Source organism: Labeo rohita, chromosome 3 (assembly GCF_022985175.1).
Source record: "Labeo rohita strain BAU-BD-2019 chromosome 3, IGBB_LRoh.1.0, whole genome shotgun sequence".
In the NCBI taxonomy this organism is placed as follows: Eukaryota; Metazoa; Chordata; class Actinopteri; order Cypriniformes; family Cyprinidae; genus Labeo; species Labeo rohita.
This window is the reverse complement of record NC_066871.1, coordinates 6,542,832-6,559,202: the sequence shown is the minus strand read 5'-3', so window position 1 is coordinate 6,559,202 and position 16,371 is coordinate 6,542,832. Positions and strand designations below refer to the sequence as shown.

Here is a 16,371-nt window from a genome sequence, read left to right as displayed (position 1 = left end):
CGTTGTTACTTTGTAAAGGGCGTTTGACTTTCTTTGCATGTTCGCTTTGTAAACACTGGGTTGGTACTTTCGCCTACATCACGCATGACCTTTCCAACGTGACTAAATGTGTGGCTAAGTCATAATGCGCAAGTCAAGCTAGTACAAGACGAGCATTTGTGGTTAAAAAGTATATAATTTTTTATTTATTTATTTGTTTTTTTAGAAAATGACATTGTTTCGCTAGATAAGACCCTTATTCCTCTGCTGGGATCATGTAGAGTCCTTTGAAGCTGCATTGAAACTGCAATTTGGACCTTCAGCCTACTTATCCCCATTGAAGTCCACTATATGGAGAAAAATCCTGGAATACTTTTGTCAAAAACCTTCATTTCTTTTTGACTGAAGAAAAAGACATGAACATCTTGGATAACAAGGGGGTGAGCAAATTATCAGGAAATTTTTATTCTGGAAGTGAACTAATCCTTTAAAATCCAAAATCAGGATTGTTGTAAAAATGTTTAAATACAATACCAATTTGACAAAAATGAAATGTCAGGTCAGGACATTAGAATCAGAAAAGAGGAGTCTGCAGTAAAATGATTATTTATTCATTTAATCATTCAGAAGTCTGCAGTAAATTAATGCGATTACACAGTTTTAGCTTTCAAAACGCTTTTGTTCACATATCAGTGTCAGCCATTTCATCCTGTCATATCAAACTTGGGTAAAGCTTGAGGAGGTAAAATCTAAGGCACTTTGTTTGTGGCTCTTTACAACAGCATGTTCAGCTTTCTAAAAGTCACTTTGGAGTTAGGCATTTTAAAAATTTTCATCTAGTAAAAATCTCAAGTCTGTTAACATTCACTTGTTATCATCTTTTCAGGCTCAAAAAGTTCAACCAGCTGCTTTTTAGTGGCTTAAGTGTGTAGTGTTAAAACCAGACAGTGGAGTTTCATCTTTCATCCTGTTGGCTTTAGTGGTTGTGTTTCTTTTTAACTGGTTAAATTGGGAGTGCAAATGTATTTTGTCATCTGTACACTACCATCAAATCAGAATTCAAAACACATTAAAATAATTCTCTCTCACCGTCTCATCTATTGCATACTGGATATTCAGTTTGTCACTGTGAAGACAGCTTGTGCGTTCTAGTTAGCTACCAAATTGAAAAAAGAAAAAAAAAAAAAAAATAGAGGTCAAAAGCAATACTCTTAATTTAAACTAAAATGTAAAAGCAAAAAATGTCTAAATACTACCAGAACAAATCTGAGTGGGTTCTGTTGCATTGTGGTAACACTGTGTGCTTTCACAGGTTGGAAGATAACCAGGTAGGTTCAGACTACTTTCTCTTCTTCGTCTCAAAGGGATATCCTGCCTTCTTCAAAAGCATTGTACAGATCCTCGGTCACAAGCTCGTAACAGCCCGCCCTGGAGTTCAGAAAGTAGATCTGGTCAGTTGTGAGGCGTGGATCGTATCCTTCCCTCTGCAACCTGGTCTTCTGAATTTTGAATGTTCCTGTGAATAGTTAAAAGTAAGAAATCAGAAAAACAATGTCCTTTAACAATGTCCTTACTAGGGCTGCCTCCTAATAGTCAATGAGAAAAGGCTTGGTCGACCAAAATTTTATAAGTCACTTAGTCGCAAAAAAAACAAAAACAAAAAAACACAGGAAGTGGCAAACTCACGCAGACCATGACAGATTGTTAATGGCTGGTCTATGTGGTAGTATAGTACATCGAGCAGGACATCCAAATGCTCACCTATCATTCATCAACCTTAAATATGGCTTTTCATCTGAAAGATGTATGTATCTTCAACTTTACACGGCTGCTCAATCTAATGTTAACCTAGAAAAATGTGCGTTATTCAAGTGTGTTGAAGCTGAATAGTAGCGCGCTTACTGCATGACAGATGGACGCGCCGGTGCGCTCACTTAAAATACTCCGTCATTTTTGGTCATACAGATAAGACTAATACAACTTTCGAATCTGTAAAGACTACGTTTATTTGTGTGCACTCAAAATAACAACGAAACGTTGCGCTTTTGTAAAATAAATTAAAGCAAACAGGATGCGCTTTCTGACGTTTCGGTCTCTGTCTTGACACTTCGAAACTGTTGTGTACTTGCCTTACGAACATAAAAAAATATATATATATAGAGTGAAATGTCCACTTTCAAATTAACCAATTCAAATATTCTCAGATTACGTAATCTGTATGCAATGTGCATACAGGTGGATCACTACTGCAGAGATGACGAGTTTAGCCGACTTCATCTCCTGAGCTATTTATCAATAAATTATTAAAAAGTTAATGCAGTCTCCTTGCTGTTTTTCTCAGACACATTCATAATCATTATATCTGCCAGTGCGCTTGAACGCTTATTAGGCTATGCAGGCAATTAAAGGCTCATTATTATGATTTATATGGTTTATTAATAAACGTGTGACTAATAGTCGACTAATGCTTACAATGAACGACTACTAGTTGACCAGAAAAATCTTTAGTCGAGGGCAGCCCTAGTCCTTACTACCTTTCTGTGCCTTGACGGACAGTTGTGTTGCTGTCTATGCAGGGTCATAAAGCTCTCAGGTTTCATTAAAAATATCTTCATTTGTGTTCCGAAATTTATTTTTTGGGTGAACTAACCCTTTAATATATCATCTATTCCTGGCCATATGGCATCTGGAGATCTTTCCTCACCTGTGGTATCTACACATGGGGAGATGCGTAGAAATATTGGCCGTGCATATGGAGGAAGAGCTTGCTGAATCTCTTTCAGGAAAGTATTACAGTTAAAGTTTCCTGTTGAGTCAGCAATGGCAGCCATTCCAGCCTTTCCCTCCACACCTATACAAACACACACACTGTATATGAGGATATCTGACGCATATACTTAATGGGTCCTGTGAACTTTAGGACGAAAGTAGCTTTAGCTATCTCACCTGGTACGTTTACTCCAAACACTGCTACATCAGTTTGATCCAACAGGCTGCTTAGAGTTCCCTCCACCTCAGTAGTGGACACGTTCTCACCTTTCCAACGAAACGTGTCACCACTCCGGTCTCGGAAGTACATGTATCCAAGCTCGTCCATAACTAAAACATCACCTGAGAGACAACATACCAACAAAATAGTTGACTTGGTACTGCAACATACTGTACACCTAACCCTAAAAGTGCCACTGCTGGCAGCCAATTTTATAAGTTTAAAATATGTTGCACTAGAAAACTTTGGAGGGCTTTGAAGGTAAACAACAATATTTCCTGCTTAAGAAGAACATAAAAAGCAAAGTTCAATATGCTGCAACGGATTTGGATAGATCTGTGGAGTTCTGGGAGAATGTTCTATGGCGTGATGTGACAAACTAGAACTTTTTGGACCTATCAGCCTTATGTCTGGTGCAATAAAAGGCTTGTGAGGCTTATGAGCAGAACACAATCCTCTTAATCAAACATGGAGGTCAACCAGTTCTTTATAGGGTTGCTTTGCTGTTGCAAAAAGTGGAAATCTTAACCGTATGAAGGACAAAATGGATTTTTGGATGTTTCATTAAAGTATCAAGCCATTTTGACAAAAAATGTGATGCATTTGGTGCACAAAGTGAAGCTTGATGACAATTGGACTTCCAGCAGGGCAACTGTCCCAAACTATACGTCCAAATCCACTGAAGCTTGGTTCAGGGATCAGTCATAAAATGTTAACAAATGATGCATTAATGCAACAGATATGTGACCCTGGAGCACAAAACCAGTCATAAGGGTCAATTTTTTAAAATTGAGATTTATACATCAACTGAACGTTGAATAACCACTGATGTATGGTTTGTTAGGATAGTACAATATTTGCCTGAGATACAACTAAAAAAAAATGGAAAATGAAAATATTGAGAAAAAAATCGCCTTTAAAGTTGTCCAAATGAAGCTCTTAGTAATGCATATTACTAATCAAAAATTACGTTTTGATATATTTACGGCAGTAAATGTACAAAATATCTTAATGGAATATGATCTTTAATTAATTTCCTAACGATTTTTGGCATAAAAGAAAAATAATGATAATCTTGACCCATTCAATGTAATTTTGGCTATTGCTACAAATATACCAGTGCTACTTAAGACTGGTTTTGTGGTCCAGGGTCACATTTATTCTTTTCAGAATTCAGATTTTTATATATTGCTTAAAAAAACCTAAAGTATATTTTTGTTGTGGATGCCCTAATTGGCATAGAGTATTTGCAGGTTTCAAAGACTTTAAGTTATCTGTAAATATTGTTTAACAAAATACAGAGAATCATCATGATCAGAATGTCACATCAGATTAGCATACATACATTTACATTGCTATTTTTCATTTCACCTTCCATGACATTTTACTTTCAGACTGTTAGAAACTTTTAGACACTAGCACTTCTTTTCGAGTGATAAAGGTGCACCTGACAGATATGCAGAGTCGTTTTTCTTGAATACATTGTAGGCGATCTTCTTCCTGGTGGCATCTTGACTAGCATACCCATCAAACCGACGCAGAGGATCCTCCTGATTAATTTTCCCCACCAACAGCCCAGGCTCTCCTGTGAGTGGAAGTCAATACATGAAGAGAAAAACCCACGATAAAAGCACAGAAGAAATCTGTGGGAGGAAAATTACTATTGATTATTGTGTCCATTTTTTTAGTCTGTTGCAGTCAAATTTAAACCAATTAAATCAAATGCCATTTAATTTGATGTTTTATTTAACGCAGTGACATTAATACATTTTAAAGTGTCCAAATATGTTTTTAGGCCACCGTATATCAGACTTCTATTAGAAAGATTAGATCTAAAATTATGCGAAACCTATTATCTTCTAGAAACATAACAATCAAAGAGTTCTTGGCTGTGAACGCACCAGGTTGGCAAGGCATACACAGTCCGTGCTTGTCTCGAACCAGTTCCATAGTTTCCTCGTTCACTTTCACTAGTCGGATGGGGTACACGTTTGGCAGGATGCGACTGTTAAACCCACAAGCTCCGACCTACAATGTTGAGAGTAAGTTACATTTGCAATTGTATACACAAATGTTCTCAGAACAACACTGATACTTGACCTTGCCATCCATATTGGCAATGCTGCAGTTGCACTCGGTGGCTCCATAGAACTCGCCGATCTGTTTAACTCCGAAGCGCTCCATAAAAGCCTCCCACACGCTCGGCCGCAGCCCATTTCCCACGGCTAAACGCACACGGTGCTGTCGCTCAGAGGGGCGCACAGGCTGAGACAGCAAGTAACGGCAAATCTCGCCAATGTACTGCACAACCTGCAAGAAAGGGAGAAAAGACTGTTGTAAGAGTACGAACTATCTATTATAATATGAACTGTTTATTTTTTTATTACTCAATTTACTCGTTCATTAACAATTAATCATTATAATTGGGGGTTCGTCTGGGATCGGGATCATGCATATACAAATGAATCTATTATTTAAAAAAACATTAAAAATGCAATTAATTCAAACAATGACTTATGTTTTAAATCCCTATATTACAATACATTTTAATATTTTTTAAGGGCATTATATAAAATTAATGTCAGGTTCATATCTCCCTTCCACCAGCTCAGATCACTATGGTCACACCTTGTTCCTTCACAATGAGGCAAAATCTCAATTTCTAAAACATTCACCCTGTCTGTTCCTCTCTGGTGGAGCGAGCTACCAACCTCCACCCGAACTGCTGAGACTATCACATTCTTTAAAAAGCAGCTGAAGACACACCTCTTCCACAAGTCCTTAACCACTCCAACCTTAAACCAATACACTTAAACACACACACACACAAATTCTCCTCTTCTTTTGCTTGTTTCCCAACCTAGCTGTCAAACAAACCTGGCACTGAATATTGTGAATATTGTTAGCACCTTGACAGATTTCTTTTGTTCGATTTTTGGATAAAAGTGTCTGCTAAATGCATAAATGTAAATAACCAAGGAAATCATTCTGTCATTATGTGACAAGATAACCATATAAAAGTAAATAATTTCACATAGAGGTTTGATTCCAATTGCAAATGTTTTGGTATTCACATGCTTATTGTTTTTGTTTGCACTGCAACAACACACACAAAAAAAAAAAAAAAACAGAGAAGAAAAGTCAAACTTGATCAAATTTCACACAGAACTCAAAAATGGACTGGACAAAATTATTGGCACCTTGTCAAAATTGTAAGAAATGATTGCTTTTTAAACATGTGATACAGCTGTAATTTGTATTTAGGCCCACCTGTGGCAAGTAACAGGTGTGGGCAATATAGTAATCACACTTGCAACCAGTTAAAATGGAGAAAAGTTAACTCAACCTTTGTGTTGTGTGTCACAGTGAGCATGGAGAAAAGAAAGAAGTGTAAAGAGTTGTCTGTGGATTTGAGAGAAAAATTTGTGGAAAAACATGGACAATCTCAAGGCTACAAGTCCATCTCCAGAGATAATGTTCCTGTGTCCACTGTGCGCAATATCATCAAGAGGTTTACAGCCCATGGCACTGTAACTAACCTCCCTAGACATGGATGGAAGAGCAAACGAAGCATTGTTCGAATGGTGGATAAAGAACCCTGAATAACTTTCAAACAAATTCAAGCTGATCTGCAGAGACAGCGTACAACAGTGTTAGTCCACACTAACCGCTGCCATCTGAATGAAAAGGGACGCTATGGTAAGAAACCCGGGAGGACACCACTGCTGACAGTCAAACATGGTGGAGGTTCAAAGATATCTTGGGGTTGCTTTGATGCTTCTGGCACTGGATGCCTTGACTGTGTGAACGGTATCATGAAATCTGATGATTACCAAAGAATTTTGGGGCGCAACGTAGTGGCCAGTGTCAGAAAGCTGTGTCTCCACCAGAGGTCATGGGTCTTCCAGCAGGACAATGACCCGAAACACTTCAAAAAGCACTCAGAAATGGTTACAAACAAAGCGCTGGAGAGTTCTGAAATGGCCAGCAATGAGTCCATATCTGAATCCCATAGAACACCTGTGGAGAGATCTCAAAACAGCAGTTGGGAGAAGACATCCTCCAAATCTGAATGACCTGGAGCAGTTTGCAAAAGAAGAATGGTCCAAAATTCCAGTAAAGAGGTGCAAGAAACTCTGTGTTGAATTGGGTTCTGTGTGGAATTGTATCAGATTTGACTTTTCTTCTCTGTCTTTTTGTGTTGCTCCGATGCAAACAAAAATAAATAAACATGTGAGTACCAAAACATTTGCAACTGCAACAATTTTCTGAGAGAAGGGTTGCATTTTCTGACAGAATTGCAAGGGTGCCGATATTTTTGGTCATGACTGTAAATCTTTGTTGAAAAGGTTTTCAAAAACCATATGTAACTAGTCCAACAGGTTACAAATGTCTAAAATGATCATTTTCATAATCTCGGACATTCTTATTTGCCATTAATGACTCAAACACAGGTGACTTACAGTGCAGTTATGTTTGATGCAGTCTTCCCAGAAGCGACTTGCAGAGAACTTCTTCTTAACCACCACAGTTATACCGTGAATCAGACATTGGCCCACCCCCATAATATTACCTGTTAAAGAGTAAATTCAAAAGATGCGCAGCATGTAAAATCTGCAGCAGTATGTTTGAAACCAACAACTTCTAACAGCTTACAATGTATTCATAGAAAGACAACCAGTCTGTAAGGTCAACAGCTGATCAGGAGCAACATATGCACTATTACAATACCTGCTGAGTGGTAGAGGGGTAAACAGTCATAGATGATGTCGTCCGGCTGCATTCGAAAAGAATGGTACCCGAAAGCAGCAATCCTGTAATATCTAGGAAATAGAAGTGGCTTATGAAAGCTCATTTCAAAAATGGGCCTACAAGTATTCATTTATGTGATCTGGCTGCGAGCAAGTTACCGACTGTGCACCACTATAGCAGCTTTAGGGAGTCCTGTGGTGCCAGAAGTGTAGATATAGAACAAACGATCTGTGAGAGAAAAGGAAAAAGTGTTAACTGCTAAATGAATAAACGCAGATGTAATATAAATGCAAAACTTTAATGAGACATGGGTGATGCTTGGAATACTAGTTTACTGCTAATTGTCTAGTGTTCAGGATATACAGCTTACTATGTTTAAAAAAGGTACACATAATACACAATATGAAATGATGAACATTTCATAATTTGTTTATTTACAGTCAGTTCCATCCTTTTAAAATCAAAGAATTAAATATGTAAACATGTCTTAACTATTAACTACAAATTAATTAAAAATGTTAGAAAATTAGGTAATCTTTCACACTAGAATTTGAAGGTATGATTGTAAAAAATTAGTAAAAATTGTTGTGCACTCTGCTGTTCTTTAGAACTTTCTATTCTTGTAAGAAACCAGTATCATGGTTTCCACAAAAATATGAAACAGCACAACTGCTTTCAACATTGATATTAATAAAAAATGATTCTTACTTAATTTACTTAATATCATGTTATCTTTTGCTGTAGTATCAAAAATAGTATTGACAATCATTAAATTTCACTGCTATTTGATTCAGCTACTGAAAGTTGTGGTCACACTTTATTTTAAGGTTCAATTCTCACTACTAACAAATCACTAACAATGACTTTTGTCTCAAAATCCTAATTTGTTGTTTATTAGGATTACGGATGTAGAATAAGATCATGCAGAATATGTGCTTTATAAGAACTAATAAACAGCCAGTATGTTAATCACAGGCATGCTAATAAGCAACTAGTTAACAGTGAGAATTTGTCCCTATAATAAAATAAAACCAATTTTTGCTACTGTAACATACCTAGTGGATGATTTACAAGTTAATATTGTATTTTCCATTGCCTATGCTGAACATACTGTATTTATGCTATTTTGACATCTTTAAATTTTGAAACATTCTAAAATTCTGCTATTGAGATTTTAAAATTCTGAAATATTCTAAAATGATGCTATTGTGACATTCAAATATTTCTTTGTCTGTAAGTTTTGTCTGACTCAGATGCTGGTCTTCAATCAGATTATCGTCCTGTATCATCAAAAGAGCTCTTGACAGAATTGAGGACCACTTGATAGATCACCATCTCCTCAGACGACTGGATACATTTATTTGAGCTAATAGATCTCTGTGACTTGCAAATTAAAAATCTTATTAATATGCTACTTAAGTTGTGACTGATTCAGGGCTATTATGCAAAGAAACCAATTCCACTGCCAGCAGCACATTCTGCAGTGTTCTTATAAACGACTTGTGTAATAGGTAATCCATCATATTTTGTAATAAACAGAGGACAAATGCAGTCTTGGAGAAGTGGAATACTTACTGGAAGGGAGGACATCAAAAGTAAACGTCAAATACTAATAACCGACAAAAAACACAACTAGCCACCAGGATAAACAGACAATGATTATCAATCATTCTAAAGCCACCTGTCCACCATACAGACTTGAAACTAATTGTCTAGAAGTTTCTAACTTACCTCCATAAAAACTTTAATAATGGCCCACAACAGAATGCTTTGCTACAAAACTGCAGCAGCAGAGATCGTAAAAGCACAAGACATGAAATAAATGTAACACTCCAGTGCACTGATAGTCAAAGTAATGTGCACATAAAGACACTAATAATGCCACTTGATCCATCCATCAGATGGCTCATTCCTCCCCCCTGAATGAACCTCTACAGCAGGAGTGTCAAACTCATTTGAACTGTGCAGGCTGCTTTTATAAACGGTTACAATTTGGTGTATTGAGTCGCACAGGTATATTTGTAGCAATAGCCAACAATACATTGTATAGGTCAAAACTATTGATTTTTCTTTTTTGACAAAAATCATTAGGATATTATGTAAAGATCATGTTCCATTAAGATATTCTGTAAATTTACTACAGTAAATATATCAAAACCTAATTTTTGATTAGTAATATGCATTGCTAAGAACTTCATTTTGACAACTTTAAAGGCAATTTTCTCAATATTTAGATTTTTTGCACCCTCAGATGCCAGACTTTCTCAGCCAAGTATTATCCTATCCTAACAAACCATACATCAGTGGAAATTATGTATTCAGCTATCAGATTACCTATAAATTTAAAAAATCTATTTCAATTTCATTATAAATCTCAAAAACTGACCCTTATGACTGGTTTTGTGGTGCAAATCTAACATTTTTTTATTCCAAGTGTTCCTTTTGCGGTATAGCTTCATTCACATGGGATGAGAACATGTGGATGAGATGAAGATACATTGATCTGTGTCTGTGCAGGCAGTTTTGTGTTAATGTACTCATCTCTACTACATAATATAAACCCGGTAGTAGAAAACTAGTCGTTTGTAAGCTTGGTTTCAATAAAGGCTGTTTTTGGACTAACAAGCAAGTTTTGAGTTACTTGCGATATGTTTTTAAGGACAATCTGATTTACCAATTCATGACCCTTTTAATAAACAAATGTCTTTTTCCTAAAATTAGAAATGCACCGATATTGAATTTGTCTGCCGATTATTCAGAATGATATTGGCCGATACCGATACAGATAGTTTGATTTTCTTAAGGAAAAAAAATCTGTCTTAACCAATGCTGTTAACTACACAGGGAACCCTATCATTTGCAGGGTTCTAGACTGCGACAGTTTTTTGAGAATGTGCGAGTTAAAATTTGACATGATCAAATTTGTGCCAGTGCATGGTCTGTGCTGCTCCAAAGCATCTGATCTGCTTCAAGCAAAAAGCGAGCGTGGCAGACAGTGCAGCAGGAGTCAGATTTTTCTAATCATATGAAGAGGTGCTTTCAGTGCAAGTGATCTAGGAGCAGAGCCTAGTTTATACTCGCCGCGTCAGCACAAGCGGACAGGACAGAGGATTTCGTTTTCAAGCAAAAGTAAAATAAAAGACCGCTTCTTAAAATAGAGAAGGTGAACAAGTTGGTTTTTGTCTTCGCTGTTTATGTCACGTTACGCTATGGAGGCTTTCTTTAAATGTTATTTGATTCCTAAGTGTTTGCTAAACATGCCATGCCTCGTCTTATTCGTTTATGTTAATTAACATTATATAAATGAGTTTGTCTTTCAAGCATTTGTTTTAGTTTTAAACAGTGAATAGATGTTAGCACAACAGACAATTATCTTTTCTTGTAAAAAGTTATGGTTCTCACATTCTTAAAATTCAAATCAAATGATACTGATAAAAAAAAAAGAAAAAAGAACGAGTTAAATGTTAACCACTTTTATTAATAATAATCAAATAATGTACGTTTCTGGTAGAATGTCTCATAAACTTAAACATTAACTTTTTTTTTATTATTTCTTCATAAATACATTAAGGAAAAAAACTCCTCTTTAATGTTGTTTTATAGCTAACTAATCCTTAAGCTAACTGTGAACAGCGGATAACTTTGCTGAGGTAAACGTCTCATTAAGTAACATATTGTTCACAATCTGTTTTATTGGCATATTTCTGCCTTTGAAACACCGATTGAGCGATTACATTAGACATGATACATTTTGGTAAGCCATACTATATCTATCAACATACCTTATATTGTGCATTCATCATGTGTAATTTGCACTGTAATTTTTAAAATTGGAAAAGACTCACGCTCCATGCTGCCGCTTAAACTAAGGTGCAATAACGATCTGTTATGTCATATTTAAAAGCGTCAAAATGGCATTCATTGTTTTTGTGATGGAATGTACAAGATTTGAAAGCTGAGATGTTGTTTGTTTTCAGAAGTAAGAAAGCACAGAGCTCTTTATGATTATTGGATGCGAGGCGCGCTACAAATGTTTGGTGTAGAGAAAAACTGCGGATCTGGCAAAGCTGGCTTAAACTACGGGTGATTCATATGGTCAAATGGCCTGCTTTAATGTTGCTATTTTTAACTGTTAATGCCTAATTGTCATGTTAATTTTGACAGCCCTAAATTCAGAGATTTTTTCGGCCGATACCGATTGTTGGCCGATACATCGGTGCATTTCTACCTAAAATCATTTCAGACTCCTCCACAAGCTGTATTGGACCCATGATCCCATGTGTTTGACAACTCTGCTCTACAGCTAAAACCTTGCAATACTGTAAATCTCACCGTTGAAGCCCCTGGACACAGTACAGGGTGGTGGGTGTCGGGGGGCAGATGCCAGAATGGAGTCAAGGGGGTGACATTTCAGAGCAGCCATCTGGTCTTGTCTGAGGTCTCCCGTGCTGAACCGCACCATACTCTCACTCAAAGAGGAGCTCACTTCAGACACCGCTACACACACACAGGGAGGCACAAGCAATTAATTAGTTGCATGATCCAGGTAAAAATGAAAGAGAAGGATGTAGGCTCACCGTCTGCTAGCTCTGCTCCGAAAACTATTGCTCGGGATGCCGACACACCCACGCAGTGCAGGAGCGAATCCAGTCGGAGGTTGAAGTTGATGAGCGCAGCTTCCACGCCTACTTTGGCCAGGCCGAGCCAGAGCGCCACTTGGAGCGGCCGGCTCTCCATGAATAGCGCCACCACATCTCCTGAGGTCCAGCCCTGGCTCAGTGCCCAGTGGGCCACAGCGTTGGAAATTTGATCTAACTGGGAGAAAGTCCACGTTTCCCCAGTGGCTTCATACACAAGTGCAGGCTTGTCTGGGTGCTTAGCCACGGTTTTGGCGAAAATGGAGGGTATGGTGTTTCGGTTACGAATATGATGCCATAGTGCCAGTTTAACCCTCAGCAGCACGTAAAGACCGCTGACAGACAAGAGGAGGAGAAATCAGTTAGTCATTTAAGTTGCTATCCATGTGTATAATCATTTTCACATCTTTCATAGCTGTTGTTTGACTATTTAAAGTCACTGTTAATAAGTGTTATTAAAAGTTCTGTCACATTTAACTCTCTTTGGCAAATTTTTGTGGATAAAATCCAGTCATTTCAATAGGAATCCACACAAATGAGAATGTTGATTTCCCCATGCATATTTCACAATGGGTTCAACAGGATTATGTTAATTTGGCAGCACATTGACAGCCGCTCTTTGGTTTCACAACCAAATTTCCATTGATTTGCCAACCACTTGAGGTTGGCACAAAACGGACACTGCAACAGGAAGAGAAAGTTATTATGCATGGATATTATGCATTTAAAAAAAATGCATGTTTGAAGGGTTTACAACAAGAGCAGTGACATGCATTAAAAAAAAAAAAAAGGGTATGTAATATCTGAATCACATTATGACATTAAATTTTGAAGTTTCATGGAAAAAAGGTTGCGTGCTCTGCCGTTCAAAAGTTTGGGATCAGTAAGATTTTCAATGTTTTTTAAACAGTTTTTTTCCGCTCATCAAGGCTGGTTTATTTCATTAAGAATACAGAAATAATGTGAAATATCATTGCAATGTAAAATAGTGGCTTTCTATTTTATTATACTTTAAAATAGAGTTTATTCCTGTGATGGAAAAGCTGAATTTTCAGCATCATTACTTCAGTCTTCAGTGTCACATGATCCTTCATAAATCATTTTAATACGCTGATTTAAAATGCTTAATTTTAAAATACTTTTTTTGAAGATTCTTTGATGTGTAAAACATTAAAAAAGGACAGCATTTATTTAAAATAATAATATTTTCTAATAACATACATTACCGTTCCAAGTTTGGGGTTAGTACATTTTTTCTTTCTTTCTTTTTTTAAAAACAATTACTACTTTTATTCAGCAAGGATGTTTTGAAATTAATAAAAAGTTATAGTAAATACTTCTATTGTTGGATAAGATCTCTACTTTGAATAAATGCTGTTCTTTTTAACTTTTTTCCATCAAAGAATCCTGACAAAAGTATCACAGGTTCCAAAAAAATATTACGCAGCACAACCGTTTCCAACACTGACAATAAATCAGCATATTAGAATGATTTCTGAAAGATTGTGTGACACTGAAAACTGGAGAAATGGCTGATGAAAATTCAGCTTTGCATCACAGAAATAAATTCTATTCTAAAGTATATTAAAATAGAAAACTGTTATTTTAAACTGCAACAATATTTTGTAATACTTCTTTTTTTTCTGTGTTTTTGATCAAATAAATGCAACTTTTCCATAAAAATCCATAAGTGACTTCTTTAAAAAAGATAAAAAAATCTCACTGATCGCAAACTTTTGAACACCAGTGTACAGGTTAGAAAGATGATGAGTAAGTTATGATAGAATTCTTAGAACAGAACCAGATAAAACCATGCAACAAGCTTAGGCTGGTGTCAGTTTTTAGTCAGCAGGGCAGAATGTGTAGTTGATGTGACATCCAAAATATCAGTCACTCACTTGATGTCTCTTTTAGCCGTCCGAACCGCCACATACAGGTACCGCCAGCCTCCTGTTCCTAAGTAAACACCCAAACCTGCTGCGAGGCTCCAGGACCAGGATGCCCCAAACAGTCGGAGCAGGCCCAGGGAACCCAAGGAGAGGGAGCCACTCGCCACATAGTGCATCCTGAAACAGGTACATGCTATACATCAATTTTCAATCACAAACACAGCAGTGAATGAAAGTCTCCACTTTGGTATTCAGACAACATGTGTGAAACACACTGTCTGCTCATTGTTTCTGCTAGTATTATAAAGCAATAAAACAGTCATAAAAACCTACCTATGGTAGAGAGATGTGTAGCTCAGCCAGTCCTGATCTGTCAAGACATGGGACGACCTTGCTGTGCAGCTAGAGGTTGACTGACCACACTTATGTCCAAACTATTGACCCCTTTGAAAATAACACGAGCGACCGATAACACAGAAGGCGGGATAACTGACTAAGATAGTCTGTTAGATTCAGAAGTACACTATTCAGTAAGTATCTTCACTTCATGTGCAGCACTTTTTCTGTCAAACTATGTGTTTACTAACAGGCAGGCTGTTGGGGCTGTTGGGACTGTTGGGACCAACATGAAGCCGGACTTGGTGAGGAGGGTTTTCAAAATGGCTGAAAGGAGACGGTGTTTTCACAATAAAAGTGTGCAACTCGTCGCGTCATTAACGAACTGTTAAAAATGAACTGAACGTTCGTTGTTTTTTATGTCAGTTACCATTTTTATTTCCGTATTCAAGCAACGTGTAACACACACGTGACATTTTTAAACTGAAGGGGGAAAAATCAAGTCATATAATTTTTTTAATCAACAAAATGCATTTATATGAACAGTAAAGACATCACTGTAACTTTCATGCACGAACTTTTGCGTGACAGTAAATAACACGTTTAATACTAAAGTAATAGTTGCATCCATTAAAAACGTAAACATATTTTTCGCTAAGTAACAAAGTTGTAAATATAATATTAGAAGTAACTGCTATTATTATATGATGTAATAATTATATATACTAATTATAATAATTGTATGGTATATCATAAACGTTTTTAAGCAGATTATTACCTTAAAAGTATTTTTTCATGTAAATGTATATAAATGTTTTACCGCTGACATTTTTTGGGGCCTTTGATTAGAGATGAACAAAATTGCAGTGAAGCCAAGATTGTAGTATCCACGTCACATTTCACTACTAAGATGAACGGGATTTTTTTTTTTTTTTTTTTTTTGCTATAATATTTTGATGGTTACTATAGTTATTTTTGCAAACTGTAAAGTCGACTCTTTTCTTACGCAAATAAGTGAAAAATAATATAACTATATAAAAATAAAAGATGATAAATAAATGAAGTTTCAAAAACTAATGTTTTCAGACACTTAATTATGTTAACTGAATGATTAATTTATATAAAATGCAAATAGATTAACTTTAGCTCAACACATCAGAATAATTCTTTTTTTTTTTTTGGATTAATAAAGCATTAATAAAAATAAAGTCATAATAATGTAAAATGTACTTTACGTAAAACATTTAAATTTGACATTACAAAGTGCACTTTTTAAAGGTGTACAAGTCATGAAAGTGTTCTCTCTCAAAGTACACTTAAGGGACCTTTTATTTCATATCATTTAATTTTTTTAAGATATACACTACCAGTCAAAAGTCTTTTTTAAAAGTAAGATTTTTTAATGTTTCTTTTTTTAAATAAGTCTTTTCTGCTCACCAAGCCTGCATTTGTTTGATCCAAAGTACAGCAAAAACAGTAAAAACATTTTTACATATATATATATATATATTTTTTTTTTTTACTATTTAAAATAACTGTTCTATTTGAATATATTTTAAAATGTAATTTATTCCTGTGATTTCAAATATGATTTTTTTAGCATCTACTCCAGTCACATGATCTTTCAGAAATCATTTGAATATTCGGATTTGCTGTTAAAAAACAAAAAACAGAAACAAACCATTTATTATTATTATTATGTTAAAAATAGCTGAAAACAGCAAATCAGTATATTAGAATGATTTCTGAAGGATCATGTGACACTGAAGACTGGAGTAATGATACTGAA

At 36.0% G+C, this 16,371-nt stretch overlaps 1 protein-coding gene across 1 annotated transcript; it reads right to left on the bottom strand.

Moving 5' to 3' along the window:
* Positions 1-655: 655 nt before the first annotated feature.
* Positions 656-14,907, bottom strand: slc27a1a (solute carrier family 27 member 1a). Its single transcript, XM_051106321.1, has 13 exons — positions 14,580-14,907; positions 14,256-14,423; positions 12,298-12,692; positions 12,053-12,217; positions 7,879-7,948; positions 7,700-7,791; positions 7,432-7,541; positions 5,069-5,278; positions 4,870-4,996; positions 4,416-4,553; positions 2,926-3,090; positions 2,684-2,830; positions 656-1,495 (listed from the first exon to the last, which is right to left on the bottom strand). Exons 2-13 carry the CDS (start codon positions 14,420-14,422, stop codon positions 1,338-1,340), a joined length of 1,944 nt encoding a protein of 647 aa, XP_050962278.1. The 5' UTR covers position 14,423; positions 14,580-14,907; the 3' UTR covers positions 656-1,337.
* Between the last annotated feature and the right edge of the window lie 1,464 nt (positions 14,908-16,371).